This window comes from Pteropus medius, unplaced genomic scaffold (genome assembly GCF_902729225.1).
Source record: "Pteropus medius unplaced genomic scaffold, Ma_sr-lr_union100, whole genome shotgun sequence".
In the NCBI taxonomy this organism is placed as follows: Eukaryota; Metazoa; Chordata; class Mammalia; order Chiroptera; family Pteropodidae; genus Pteropus; species Pteropus medius.
The window spans coordinates 14,327,549-14,343,031 of NW_024346667.1; the positions used below are offsets into that span (position 1 = coordinate 14,327,549).

A 15,483-nucleotide genomic window follows, 5' to 3' on the forward strand; every position below is an offset into this window, starting at 1 on the left:
TATTGCACCAGAGAATAAAAGTGATGATTCATTATAGAACAATAAGGCAGTGCTCAGGAAAACAAATGACTAAATGAGAGGAAAATGCAAGTCAATTTGAATATAGGTTTTAAGATTTATACATCTAAATTCCACATGATAGGTATTATTAAAATAAAATAGCATATAATTATTATTTCAGAAGTTGAAATACAGAATACCTTGAAGTACTGCCATTCCTTAAATTCATTTAGATTACAGTGTGTAATCATAATTTTTGATCCATCAGGCCCCTTTGTCAAACACTGGTCATACTGCATAAGTTGATTAGCTTCATTGATTCGGAAAAGCTATAAAAAAAAAATAAGAGAAGCACCTTCTCTGTCGATATACATTAAACAAACAAACAATGCTTATAATTAACCTCAATGACTATCTTATTTTTCTATAATATTTCTGTGTGTTCAGAACTGTAAGTCCAAAGACACGAATTATATTCATTTCGATATTAGCAAAGACCCAACTAACACTTAAAGAATTATGTTCTTTAGCCTCTTAGATATAGAATAAGTCATTAACACATATTTATCATGTACCAACAATGTGAGAAAATGAAAAAGTGGAAACATAATGTTTCACAGTCTAAAGCAGAGGCAATAAAAATACTCACAGAAGGAAGTAATATATATATTAGAGAAATATGAATTACTGGCAGTAACATCCCAGCTTATTAGGGCAAAATGTGGAATACTGAATAATATTTGCAAATAAAATTGTTAGGGAGCTAGACTTACATAGTTATGTACTCACACAAGAATATATTCTAACCTCTTGTATCAGACATAAATTCTAGATTCTGACTGCTTATGTGAAAACCAGCACTACTATTATCCCTTTGTTTAAGCAAAAGTTTTACCATTTTCAGAATGTTTTACTTTACCAACCAAACAAAATTACCAAATTCAAAACCAAAAGAAATGCTGTGATCAATAAGCCTGGCAGCTCTCACTGAAGAATCGGTTTAAATTGAAAGGGTAGTTATTTACCTGATTCCCTCCCATTCTGTGGCAGGGTCCCAGCTCAGCAAAGCCTCCATTTGTTTTTCCCATGCTATCAATGCAGTAAACAGTTTCAAAGCCTCTGATCTAAAAAAAATGAACAAAGAACCAAAAATCAGGCAACTGTTTAGTTTTTAATAAGCACTGGTATCAGAGAAAAAGAGTTTCATGTTAAATACTGCAGTTCACAGTGGAAATCTGGGTATGTGTAATGCCAGGTTATTGCTGTACTGTCAGTCCTGGAGGAGTTTAGAGCATAGCAGTCATCTCAGAAATAATTTTTGGTCTTGAAGTCAACACTGGAATGAGCTCATTCTAACAAAGTGCACTGGCCTGTAGATTTTGATAAAATAGCACAGAAGAAAAAATAAAAAGATATTATTAAGTACAATTTCAGATTCATGATAATTCATGTGAATGAGAAACAAATGAGTAATGTTATGTAACCACAGTGGTATAAAACACTGGCCCTAGATGTCTAGACCAGAACTGAATTTGTAAGGTAACTTTCCCAAATGGCCACGTGGCACTTTCGGTAGCTGGCTCCGGGGAGCTAGGGGGCCAAGGGTATGGCTAGTGGGCCAGGCAGTGAGACTTTTCTCTGACTATGGATAATTTGGTGAGAAGCAACCACAGGTTTCCACCTTTGCATGACATTTTATACAAAAATAAACTTTCCTTTTTGGAAACAACGAAATGACAACATAGATCAATACCTTTCATTGTAATTATTTTCTGTCAGCATTAATTAATTCGTTCAGTTGACAAGCACTGTCTGAGTGCCTATTGTATATGGGGTCTCTGTGTTAGACATGATGGCAAAGAAGCACTTACAGACTGGCTGAGAGAGGCAATTTTGAGTGTTATGAAAAACCATGGAAAGATCACAGGACTGAGTCTTTTTGATGGAGTGGGAAAGAATAAAAAAGGCTTTTCAGTATTGGTGATCTCTTCTTTGAGAGCAGTAAGATAAGCTGGAATTAGCCACGAATGGGAGTTGGAGTGAGGGGCTGAGAAGTGGCAGGAGCCGGAGGGAGCAGACGGTGTCCCAGGCTAGAGCCCTGTGTGCCTAGGCTGAGGGGAGGGAACACGTGGTCATTTGGTCCGGGCAGTTGTAACTGTCTGGTAGAAAGGTGGGAGAGGTTACCTGACAGTTTTTACCCAAACTTTTCCCCAAGAATTTTTCTCTTTCACTCAGCATTTCCAACTCTCTCTGCCCTCTCCCAAACTCAGTCTCCAATTAATACACTTTGAGATCTGAATACTGGCTGATACTTACTTCTCCCCAGTCAACATTTTTGGGTGGCAAAGGGTAGTGTGAGGTGATATCATAAGCTATTTCTTCCATAAACCATTTGAAACTTTTGCAGTTGTGATCTTCTCGAAACTTTTTCAGCTCAGAGATGTCCCCATACGGTAATGCCTTTGATTCAGGACGGCTAGCATAGAAGTAGTCTTTATACTCATCCCACCAAACCTCTACAACTCTAACATAATTCTGTGAAAAAGGAAATTAGTATCATTATGACAGAAATATTTATAATGTCATAAACAGCTTATCTTAGACATGTGAAATATGACTAACATATAACAAACTTATTTCAATAGGACTTCTTATTTAATTCAACAACAAATGCAGCTGAGCTGATGACATTAATATGTCAATTGCCAAGGGTAAAAACGTCACACATGTAAAAAGTGATAGACACAGATTCTCAGCTGCAAGAGAATATGTGTTCTAAGATAATACAGTCTATCCTGCTTCTAAAGAAATAGAAATCTAGGGAGCATTTATGAGAGGCCAGCTAACACTGGTATTCCTCCCAGAATAATCTCTTTCCATTAGAACTATAGTACTAGCACGCATATGAGAAAATCTCATTTCAGAAACCATTATGAAAAACAATAGCTCTGTTTAATAAAACACATTTTTGTAGGCAACTCGGTTGCTCTTGTTACAACTATAACAGGACCATTTTACTATAACCCAGAATTAACGGGATATTTCCCCCAGTTGGTATGCTTTAAGGAAAAGCAACTAAAGAACAATAAAATAAGTTGACATTGTGATAACTGACAAAGGTTCTACTAATTGCTAAGGTTTTATTGAATGAGGCACGAATGTAGGCACGAATACAGGTGAGAGATTTAGTACATACTCAATCTAGTCCCTGTTCTTTTATATCATGTACCAGCAAGTAAGTAAGTATTTTTGGCTTTTAGTGGGCCGTAAAGCTTCTGTTGCAGCTACTCAACTCCATTGTTCTAGTGAGAAAGCCACCACAGACGACACGCAAGACGGTGTGGGCTGTGCTCTAGTAGAACTCTATTTACTAAAAAGGGCTGGACTTGGCCTCTCGGTGACAGTCGCTGACCCCTATTTTACATCAGGAGTGGGAACACTGGCGTTCAGATTAAATTTTCCAGGCTACAACGTAACTATCAAAGGGTGAACATGCTCCTGTAGGCATGTTGTTGCAAGAGCCAGGACAGCTGCATAAAAAACCAAAGTTTTAAGCAGCATACCCTAAAAAAAGTACACAATGTTATCGCTAAATATTTTGAATCCTTGCAAATCTATCCAAATTTGGACACAGCCCATGTCTTCTGGATACTAATGAAAATAAAGAATTAAGTACACACATGTAATGTTACAGCAAGAAAAAAAAAGGAACATTTAATTGCTTGGGATGGAGAGGGCCAGAGGGGTACCATGGAGAGGCAATGGATAACTCCACCCTGAAGGGGTGGTTATCAGGTGGGAATGGTATTGAGAGCAAAGAGAAATGCAAATGAAGTGTGACAAATCATGGTATGTTTGGAGTCCTTCAGGTAGTTTACCATAACTGGAATGCAAGATTCACTGAGCAAAAGCCTGCCTCAGTTTCTTCATTTCGAGATGAGAATAATTATAGTCCTTAGAGTGTGTTGTGAAAGTTAAAAAGTTAATCCATGGAAAGCATTTTGATTTGTGTTCTAGTACCTAGTAAGCACTCGAAACACGTGAGCTATTATTTTCATGGATCTTTTTTAAGGACTTTGAGTTTTATCCTTTATATGAGAGTCATCAAAAGGTTTTAAGCAGGTAACAGACATCAGGTTTAACTTTCAGATGAATAACAGTGGTGGTGCGTGGAGAATGAAGGGTGTTGAATGTGACAGTAAAGAGCAAAGTGGGAGGCTACTGCATACACATGGGAGAGATCTGAAGACCTGTACTAAGCACAGAAAGCAATGGACTTAAGAGATAGGTATGAGATGGGATCCTCAGGGCCTGAGAAGGTGAGAGCTGAGGAGGACAACCCTCTCAACCCCCTCCCTGTTTCATTCGTAGGCAAATAGAAAATACAGGAAAAGGTACTGCTTTTGAGAAAAGGTTAAAAAGTTCAGCTTTGACTATGCTGAGTTTGAAATATCTAAGGGGATAATTTTGGAAAACAACTGACTGTATAGGTCTGAAGCTCAGAGAAGACATATGGGTCGGATAAACTGATGTGGGCCATCGGCACACTGGTGGCTGAAACTGGAAAAAAGAAAGGCCTGTCACACTGTAGGCATTCACTAAGAATATGCTGGACGTGACACTTAGTACCTTGGTAGTTTTTAAGATATCTACAGTTAATTTTGAGAGTGGGCATTTCCCTCTCGTCTCTTTCCCTTTTCCTTGCAGCAAGATCTTGAATCAATTTGACTTTTCGTTAATTCTTCGTGATTGTGGGTGTGACTCCAAGGGCAGGTTCTTTTCCTGTAGTGGCAGTCAGGCCTGGTGTTAATTTGGTGCTATCTTTGTTTTATCGTGGACGTTTTAATCTCATCCCCTGTTGTAGTGGGGGCTCCATTTTGCCATTTCTAAGATAATTTAGCCACTTAGAAAGCTCTGTGTTGGTTCTTACTGCCTAGCTGTTTCTGCTTCCGTTATCTGTTCCCCTTTTGGGAACTGTCTGGAGTTGCAGCTGCAGTCATAATAAACCTCCTCCTGCTTCTGCCTTGGTGAGGGGCTCTGGAAAATGAAGGGCATCAGAGTTAGAGGCTCTCAGAATTTATGACAGCAGCTCAGCCAAAGAAACTTCAAAGTTGTTGTCAAGGACAGAGGCCTTCGTCCTCCTATCAGTGGGACATGTGGCCTCTGTGTGAAGTTTTCCTGGTTTGAGGGACGAAATGTATTAATCTTTTGCAAGTACCGTTCAAAATTTGAATTTGTTTATTATAAAAATTCCTATTAAAAAGCAGACAAAAAATAATATTTTACTCATTTATGAATGAGGGAAGCTGGTATTTTCCCTTCCATTACTTTCCTATGGAATGTCAGTCCTTTTTGAATTTACTTGGATGTCTTCAAGGAGAACATTCAATATAGGAATCTTAATCCAAATGGGATACAATGAATAATCTTAAAGAACAATAACATATTTCATGAATGAGTCTAGCCTAACATAAAAGTGAGAACCTGTGTGATTGCTTAAAAGATTTATCCCGTTCAGTGAGTTGTCATTTATGTGACTACCATAGCATGTGGCACATAAATGTTAGTTCCCCAGCATTCTCCACTTTCAACCAAAAGACTCACCTTTAGAGTTGGAGAAGACCCAATATAAATGGGTGGAGGATTCCCTTGCCAGCCCTCAAGACGGTAGATGTGTCCAACACGAGAACAAGGGACAAACAGTAATTTGCCACCACACTGCCATATCTATCAAGGAAAAACACATGTGGAAGTTGTTTCAAACGTTAAAATACTTTAAAGCTGAAAATCTGTCTTATAACTGTAAATCTGAAATCTTAATTAGATACAGTATCCACAGAGAATTCATAAACTAAACAAATCCTAAAATAATCTGCTTGTTTTTCGAACTCATGTAATAACAAAGAAGGCAACAGAAAATGCAGTAATTTACTGCTACTAAGGGGCAGCTCCAAGCAATCTTTTCCCAGTGTAACCTTGCCAAACCAAGCAGAATCTTCAATCCTAACATCATTCATCACTTCCATTGCTAATATATTTCCCACCTGGGTGATTATTATAATAACCTCCTGCCTGGCTTCTTCACCTCTGCTTCTCCCTCCTCAATGCTGTCCTTCTTTATAGCAAGAGATTATTCTAGTGGAAGGGCAGATTTGGGTCATATTATTCATTGCTTAATATCTTCAGTGGGTATCCACTGATAATCAAATTAAGTAAAAATCTCTTGGCTCAGCATGAAAGGCTCTCTCCAACATGTTCTTACCATATCTGTCCATTTTTCTTCTTGGATGTCTGTCTTACTCATGCCATAAGATTCTGTTAAACTGCATGCCTCACTGTTTTCTGAATACATTCTTCGTGCTTCATCTTTGTACCTTTCCTCATTTTGTTTTTGCTTAGAAGTCCCCCCTCTCCCTTTATCTCTACTTATTAATATCACACCCATCCTTTTAGTTCTGCCTCAAATTCTACCTCCAGCATGATGCTGTTTCTTAATCACCCCAACCAAATGGCATTAACCCTTCTTACTATATTATGAATTTAAGTATAATTCTATTCTTATCGACTGTGAGTTCCTTGAGAGCAAAGACTGAGTTATTTGTCTCCTATCCCTCCCAGTGGTAAGCACTGAACATTTAAGACAAGAGCTAATGAGTATCTGTGGAACTCAAACTGTGAAAGAGTTCTTTCTTTCACATACTGCTCGAGGATGGGGAAGCTGCTGGAAGGCAGCTCCACTGTCAGTCTGAGGACACGAGGTCATGTGGGGATCTGCCTCTGTCCCAAATCATCACACCCTACAGTGATAAAGGGTAACTAAGTCAGGGAATGGTCAAATGTGGTCCCGACACATGCGAATTCTCCAAAGGGCCTCTGCAAAAAAAGGTTCCGATGGTGTGGAAAGGCTCAGGGTGGAGGGAAGAGGACATATTTTTTATTTCTGAAGCTTGCTGGCCTCAGTTTTTAGCTGAGCCATGTAAATATGTAGTAAGTTTGGAGCTTGTATTTTGCCTTCTTTTCCCCCAAAGGCATACATTTTTGTTAGTCATTCCTCATAATTTAGAGAAATGCATTAGACAGTTTTTCCCAAAGAAACCAGCCTTTATCTGAAAGTCACAAAAGTCAGTAAACACCACTTGTTTAAATGAAATGTTACCTTGTACGAGATCTCAAAGTTCTCACCACCCCAAATCTGGAGACCTGGATCATAGAGACCCAGTTCAAAGAAGAACTCTCGTTCAATGGCAAATAATCCGCCAGCCATGGCTGGGGACCTAAGACAAAGAAACACTACAATAACTGTTAAAGACAAACCCCCCATTACCCCTTTACCGACAGACAATAAGCCTTTTTGGAGTATAGTCTAACTAATGCACAGAAGAGACAAAACTGATGGCCAAACATTAGGAAATTATAAAAGCCTTTTCAAAACAATCTGTCTATAATTCCTTAATGAATTTACCCAATTTCTAACTGAAATCAAATTGTATAGTTCATTACAAATTAGAGCACTGCATCATTTTGCCACTAGAGGGAGTCTTGGTTCCTTCATTGATTTAAAAATTAAGCCTTTAGATTTGGTAAAAGTAGAATTCTCTCGTTCACTCCTAAAAATACTGAACCCTATAGCCCTGGTCTGCTAACTGCACTCACAATGATTCAAGAATCATTCTGGGATAAGCAAAACCACACACCGTGGAAACAGTCTGTCATTTTTAAATTTTATAGCTCAGGGGCTTGCCAAATAAGGGTGTAAATTATCTTAGAACAGTCACAGCTCATTCAGAGTTTACAAATGTAGCACAGAAATGACAAAGGAGAATTAGACATAGCTATTTACTATGCCAGCAGGTAGGAATGCAAAGGTGATCTGTGGGGCTTCTTGAATGGGATCTTGAATTGGGTACTTCTCAGGGAAAAGAGAAAAAAGATTTGGTAGCTTTTTAAGGACAAGTCACTCTCGTCATTGAAAGTGATAGAAGAATAATTGATATACTGTTTCCTGCCTCCCCCTTGAACAATTAATTATTAATGCATCATGATTCTTAAGTAGAATACCTTCTTCATCATCAGAATATCTTCTTCATCATCACAGCTAATATTCAATCTATCATTAATTCCTATTGATTCTACCTTGAAAATATGTCTTGAATCTGTCTATCTCTTTCCAACTTCACTGCTACCATCATAGACCAAGCCACCACTGCTTGGACTGCTACAGCAACTCCCTAACTTGTGTCTTTTAGTCTGTTCTGCCCCCATCCAAGCCTCATCACACAGCAGGCAGAGGGGACTCAACGTGGGCCTGCCTGCATGACGCCAGCATCTCTCTACTCTTGAGGCTTAGCTGGCTCCCTCCTGAGTTCCTCGCTGCTCTGACTGTGCCTTGAACATGCCCAACTCTCTTCTACCTCACAGGCCCCACTCAGGCTGCTCGCTCTCATGAAATGTTCTTCCTCCTTCTCCATGACTCCTCGTCCTTCAGGTCTTAGCTTTGAGAACACTTGATCAGGATGCCCATTCCAGATGCTCCAGCTGGACCAGGTTCTCCTTTCCATAAACACCATGTATCCTGTGGTTTTTCTTCATATCACTTACTGTAGTTGCTGTTCCAGAGTTATTTGTGTAGTTTTCTGCCTAATTTCTGTCTCATCCAGTATATTTTGAGTGCCATGAGGGAACCTATCTTTTAAAAAAAAAAATTTATACCCAGAAAATAGTACCTGGCACATAGTAAGCACTCATTAAATATTTGTTGAGTGGACAAATAATGAATCAAGTGATATTTTTAATATTAAAGAAAAGTCACATCAGGGCAAAGTTATTCTCTTATGCCTTTTCTTAAAGTATACTGCCTAACTCACTAAACAGCGCTATTACATTTTTGGTTATATTTTCATGTCACATTTATTTAACTGTTATTTAAAATTACTCTATTATAACTCTGCCTTTTTGACCTTTAAATATATTCCCACTGATCTCAGTATATGTTTGAAAATGCAACTTAACATGACAAGCAATGAGTTATTTAAAGGGAAACCACTCTTAACTTTTTCTGGCACACTTCTAAAAACTTCTTTACTGCCCATGGAATTTGCAAAAATAAAAATATAATCATGATCTCTTATTTTTTTCTTCCAGAACTGTTTGTTAGTCAAGTAAGCAGGTAAGCAGTATTAGGACTATTCTGAAAAAGAACTTCTAAGGGAAATTTGAAAAATGTCAAATAGAGCCTAAAGTTCTATAATTTCCTTATGTTTGCCATTGCAGTAGCTTGATATAGTGATATCACCAAATCCCACCAGCATTTGCATGACACTGGAAATCCCTTTCCCAGCAGCGTTCTAATATTATCAGCAGTGTAATATGGAGAGAGAGAGATCAAAAGCAGAACCATAAGATCAGAAAAATAAAATTAGACATATTTAAAGGCCTACACTAACGTTTGAGGAAACATTTCATTTGGGGCCACTCTTTTGGAAGACAGTAAAATGTTCCAGTTAAAAGACCTAAAAAGAATAGAGCAGCATAAAGTGCTCTTTTTGCGAAGGAAGTGATAAAAGATTCTATGTAACATTTTCCAAAGTCCTGTATTTTATTTATCAGATTTAACTGGTACAAAACTAGTATCTAAGAGTTAGCATATGAAACAAAAGAAAGAAAAAACAAAAACACCTCTTGCTATTGCCTTTCATTGGAAACAGTACACCCAAGGCATCAAAGTGGATATAAAACTTGAACTGTAAGTAATTTATGTATGTAAATTTACAGAATGACATTATCATAAAAAGAATAAAATTTGATGTCTAGATTACTAGGACAGGATAGCAAAAATTTTCTTTTTCTCACTTGTACTTGGAACTAATACCACATAACATTCCTCCCTGCACAAAAGTGGAGCCTGCATTTAGGAAAAAAGCAATTATAAAGAAGCTAAAGTGAATCTGAAATAGTGTAAGGAAAGAGGCGCTTTCAGAATCTAAAGCAGCATCTACAGTTTTAATAACAAATGGTTTAGCTTGGCGAGAAGTTAATAGGTTAGCAAAAGCTGGAGAAAAGAAAAACATGTAAGTGATTTAGTGATTACCGATATGGTTCAGTTTTTGTCTTTCTCATTCTCTTCTCTTGAGGGGTCAGAGGCACCCGTTTCCAGAGCATACTCCAATCCCATGCTCCTCGGGCATACCCATCTTCGTCACCACCCCCTTGGGGTATAATTTCATATGTGTTGCCATTTATGACATCTATAATCGGCACAGTGCAAATGGTTCTGTAGTGTGTTGATGATGGCAGCAAAGATGAAATGGAAGGATGTGTATGGACCCACATATTTATATGAGTACATGGGGAAGGAAACAAAAAAGTACTTAGATAAACATTCCATGGAAGAAAATAAAGTAGTAAGCTTTACCGATAAGGTTCAGTTTTATGTTTTCTTTTGGCCTTTTCCTTGTGGCTTAGAGGAATACGTTTCCATAGTAAACTCCAGTCCCAGGCCCCTCTGGCAAAACCATCTTCATCCCCACCTTGCTGCGGTTCAATGGAATAATCATTCCCATCTATGTAATCTATTAGAGGCACAGTACATGTAGTTCTGAAACATTTACAGAAAATGAAAAAGCATTTAAGAACCCAAAACTGACTAGGTTTAGCATGCCTAGCTATATTATCTCTTTTTATCACTGATTTGGTTTTTGGGTTTTTTGTTAGTTATTTGTACTAGGGGACTTTGATATCTAAATGGGAAACAGAAGTCAATGAATGTCCTATAAAAGTCAAGGAGCCTGTTCTCGTTAGGGAAGGACAGAGGGGACTCACCCCTTGGCTTACAGACAAACGTCAAGAACAAAGAGCCATGTCTTTGAGCTTCACAGTGTTTTCTCATTTTCATTTTGGTTCTACAGGCGACTTTCTCTTGGTAATTTTGTATTATTTACAAGATTTTCCTGCTTGTTATTTTCCTCTTAATCCTCTATTAAAAAGTAAATGTGTGTGTGGGGTGTGTGTGTGTGTGTGTGTGTGTGTGTGTGTGGTGTGTGCATATGCACACATCAGTACAAAAAGATAATACCTGCTACATTTTTAGCAGTTCTCCCAACTCTTTGTTGCTTTCTATTTCTTTGGAAGCAATTACCAAAAATCTGTTTCTGTACTTTTCCTTGATCTTCTTTTCCAACTCCTTTTTATTGCAAAGCTTTTGTTGGAAAAAAAAAAGAGTATTGTATTCCTGCTTTTTAAAAAAATGAGAGAAAAAATCCCTCAAAATCTGCTGAAGAACTTCTGAGAATTTGGAGGAAAAAAATCTCTTGTATTTGACTTGCTAGTACTGTATGACTAATTACAGTCAACTCTATAATTTGGTAGTCTGATTGTTTCAGTGCTCATCTTATCGGAAAGGATTTTAAAATGCATTTCCTAAAAGGGAGATTACAACTTTTCATAACCACGTTAAGGGGCTTTTTAGATGTTTAGAAACCAAGTAGAAGGGGAAAACTTGTGGGGCTTAGAATTTCAATATGGTGAAGGTAGATCTGAGAAAGGTATGTTATTCCCTCTAGAATAACTGCCATGGGACAGCAAAGGGGTCACGGTGCGATTCGTGGGATTGCCACAGGACCCCAGGAAAACCATTTCCTTACCTTTTTCACACCAGAGGACTGCTAGTTTTCACCTGGAGAGGTGAAGGTTTGTTCTCTTTCCTCATTTCTCATGATATCAGATTTCTTAATAAATGGTGAAGTGTAAGGTGTACCAAAGAGATTTCAGTTTGATAGTTTATTAGCTCTCTGATTTGGGGCAAATTAATTAACTTCTCTAAGCCTCAGTATCCTCTTCAGTACAATGGAGCTAATAATATCTATCTTGCAGGAATGCTGTGAGCGTTAAATCAAGACAGCATGTGAAAAATGTTTATAATAGACCTTCACATTAAATCCTCTGATGATTAAATCCTCTAAAATTCCTCCTTTGACTCATGCCGTTTGCCACAGGGCCTTATCTTATTTTCTTAGAGTCAGAGGCAGTCAGCATTCTGGACCAAAATCAGGGAAGGCTTTTGGAACTAGAAGATTGATGCTGACTTTTATTGTTTTCAGACATTTCTGTAAATTTAATGAGGATCGCATTTCTATGGAATAGCTGTCTATTTCTAAACTTTAAAGTTTCTATAGGAACCCACAGCCCTGACACAAGACACAACTTGTCCTTAATATCTTGAGTAATAATTAAAAAGGGCATAAGAAAAACCAATAGGTATAATTTCAAAGCTTGCTCTTTCAAGTCTTTAGAATTGTTACCACAGGTAGAAGGAGCAATTAGTATTACTCATAGAGAAAGCTTTTGGAGCTGGAGGAAGTCTCCAGCTCCAAAAGCTAAACCACAGATTAACTAAACCACAGATGATTCTCAGATCAGATGCCCTAGGCTCATCCCAAATGCTCAACTGCCTGCATTTGAATCAATTCAAAGTTATCAGTCTAGCTCCACCCCAGGAAACAACTAGCTGAGTGATAACACTTGATAACATTTGATGTACTGAATGGAACTGGAATAGGAAGAATGAGAATATTATTTGTCCTCCTAGGATGACAGGAAAGAAAAAGAGCAAGGTAATATTACCTGTCCTTAGATATGGGAGCTACAAGTGGTGCATACCAGTTAACTGCCACCTCACAGTGGGCATCAAGGTATATCAAAACCTTAAAAAAAAAAAAAAGAGGCAGGGTGAAAGAACACTCATATATGATACATCACACATGATACACAATTTAAAATTAGATACTAATATTAGTTAGCATTAGAGTCAATTTTGACATATAAGTTTTATATGTTTAAGCCAGCATTTTCATTTCGATTAAAAAAAATAGGGTACTTAGTGCCATGTGGGTACTAGACTCAACAGGGGGTCACTTTGTAAATTATATAAATGCCTAACCACTATGCTATATACCTGACACTAATATAAAATAATATCGAACGTCAACTATAATTGAAAAAATTTTTAAAGGGTACTTAAAAATGCAGATGATCTTTTACCAAAACCAAAATGTTGACACTGTAGATATCAAGAATAAAAATGTTTCCTACCTGTCCAAGTTTAGCCTTCTGGGCACCAATACTTCGTGCTTGAATTAAGCCTTCTCTTCTCTCATTTCTAAATACCTTTACTAGGCCATTCCACAGCTTAATATAGTCATCTAGTTTTTCTTTTAAGTGTTCTGAGAATAAAAGAATTCAATCAACATAAATTATATTTAGTTATATAAACCGTTTAAACTATTATTTTTCTCAAGAAACAGGGATAGGCAAAAGGTACTTTAAGCAGTCGATAATTTTACACAGACCAGATTGAATGTTTAATCTATAGAAAAGCAAGGAAAAGAATTATTTGAGTTAAATTTTGAGCTTAATATGCCTTCAGAGAACTGGTTGGCCTGAGAATGATCAAACATCTCTCTAAGCATTAAATAAACGAAGACTAGGCCAATTGAAATGAAAACTTAAAAATTTTAAAAATTAAAAAAATCAAAAACTGAAAAAATTCACATGTTAATATCATATTTAAAAGCTTTCAAGCAAATATTTGTTTGCTTTCTGCAGAAGCAATGGTTCAGGATTTCAGAAGATACACTGCCTATAAATAACATTCTCAGTGTAATGAATCTAGTTGCCGTCAAGTTGGCAAATAACAATCGAAAGATCCCATTTTCTCTGTATTTTAAGCATCAACAGTGAATGTATGTATATATGTATGTATGAATGGATATGTTATAGATATATATATTTACAAATAAATATTTACACATTTATATAATAAATAAATAATATATATGGGATTTGGTAGAGGAAATTTTGTGTTATAAAGACAAGATATATTTGTCAAAGTTTCTATTTTGACCTCCCAGTTGCAAGGAACAGTTTTTGTTTGTATCACTACAAGCCCATGAAATTGGCTCACTACAGCCACAACTTGCTCCTGGATTCTTCATGGCGTTTCTTGTCGACACAAAAATTTATTTTTAAATTGCTTAAAATTTTGGCCCATGAATATGAAAACAGACAAAAACATAGCTGTATTTAGTGATAAGCTAGTGGTTAAATGGGCAAATCAGACTTAATACTTTACTCATTTTTAGAGAGCCTATAATTAATTACCAAGGCACCCACGTACAGATATTCAAATTTGAAAAGAAATAAAATTTCCCTTTTTCTATTTTGGCATCTGGTTTTAAATGGCAATTATAAACAAAATTCTCACGCTGAATTATATTTTTTCCCCAGAAAAATGTAGGTAATTTTCCCTGTAACTTAAATATTTTTAAAGAGCTTTTACTTTTTTTTTCCAGCTTGGTACAAGCCTAAGTTTGTTTGTTTGTTTTTGTTTTTAAGCCCCTTCTAAATTGCATTAGGTGTTTTTTTGGAAATGCAGTCTAAATAAATCTAAAAGAAATTTTTTATGCCAGAAATGAGGTGATGGCCTGTTCTTTAAATTTAGATTCTTAGTAAAGATGGCTCAAAAGGGGAGTTGGTGACTCAAATGACTTCTGGCTTCTTTGGGATCTTGCACTATGGCAGACTGTACTGGATTAATGTTCAAAGTATTCACCGCCTCTCCCTGCGGGGTGATTATCCTCCCCAAACCTCTGATGTTGGGCTGGGCCATGTGACTTGCTATGGCCAATGAGATGTGGTTAGAAATGACAATTAAGTACTTCTAAGCAGAACAGTCAAAACCTCTCTAGTCTCTTCTTTCCCTCTGCCCTTAGGCAGGCAATGTCTGAGATCAGGCAGCAGTGGCAGCCAAGGCCCTGCAGTGAGGATGTGGGGACGAGCAGGGCTGACCCACAGGGAACATGCCACATGAACATGAATGAGAGAACAGCATTATAACCCTTCGTTGTTACAAGCCGCTGAGGGTGTGGGGTTGCCTTTCGCCTTGACCTGATGCAGCCTCGGCTGGCTGATGCACATGTGAGAGGAGCGTGCTCCACTTAAAGGCCCCAAATCTTGTTTTGAGAGGATACTGTAACTTTTAGAAACCCAAGTGTTATGAGCAGCCAGCTCCTTCGTGAGGTTTTATATTAGTATTTTGTCTTAAAAACAAACAAACAAACAAACAAACAAAACTTACAACTCAAAAGTTCTACTTCCTGAATCTACTAGGGGAAAGAACAAACCCAAATTTTCACTCCAATCAGATGTATCAAAGACTAGATAATTTTATCAAGGATAGGACTGATAGATTTTAAGGTTGTTTCGAAATTGGTAAAGTTAATTAAAGACCTTTGTACTTCTGTTCGAGGGTAGCCACAAAAAGTCTGTATGCTCTAAGCTAAGCAGGCCCTGCATGCTTTTAAAATGTGTTACAAGAGACTGTATTAGAGGTTTATAACAAAAGAAGCACTGACCATTAAAACAAACAAACGAACAATTAAAGTGGAAAAAACTTAAGTCCGAAATTTTGTTCTCCTTTTCCGGGGCCAA

General features: G+C 37.3%; 1 protein-coding gene across 4 annotated transcripts in view; it reads right to left on the minus strand.

Annotated features, from left to right (window-relative positions):
* The window catches only part of GALNT7 (polypeptide N-acetylgalactosaminyltransferase 7), a 116,728-nt gene that overhangs the window by 6,158 nt on the left and 95,087 nt on the right, over window positions 1-15,483 (minus strand). For 2 of the 4 annotated variants that reach the window (XM_039876112.1, XM_039876114.1), the window contains exons 4-11: window positions 13,087-13,217; window positions 12,619-12,698; window positions 10,088-10,270; window positions 7,157-7,274; window positions 5,605-5,727; window positions 2,317-2,535; window positions 1,026-1,124; window positions 201-329 (exon numbers count right to left, since the gene is read on the minus strand). In XM_039876112.1, coding sequence (XP_039732046.1) covers window positions 201-329; window positions 1,026-1,124; window positions 2,317-2,535; window positions 5,605-5,727; window positions 7,157-7,274; window positions 10,088-10,270; window positions 12,619-12,698; window positions 13,087-13,217 — 1,082 coding nt within the window. Of the gene's footprint in view, window positions 1-200; window positions 330-1,025; window positions 1,125-2,316; window positions 2,536-5,604; window positions 5,728-7,156; window positions 7,275-10,087; window positions 10,271-10,411; window positions 10,595-12,618; window positions 12,699-13,086; window positions 13,218-15,483 lie in introns of all 4 variants that reach the window. The other 2 variants (XM_039876113.1, XM_039876116.1) reach the window with 2 other exon arrangements.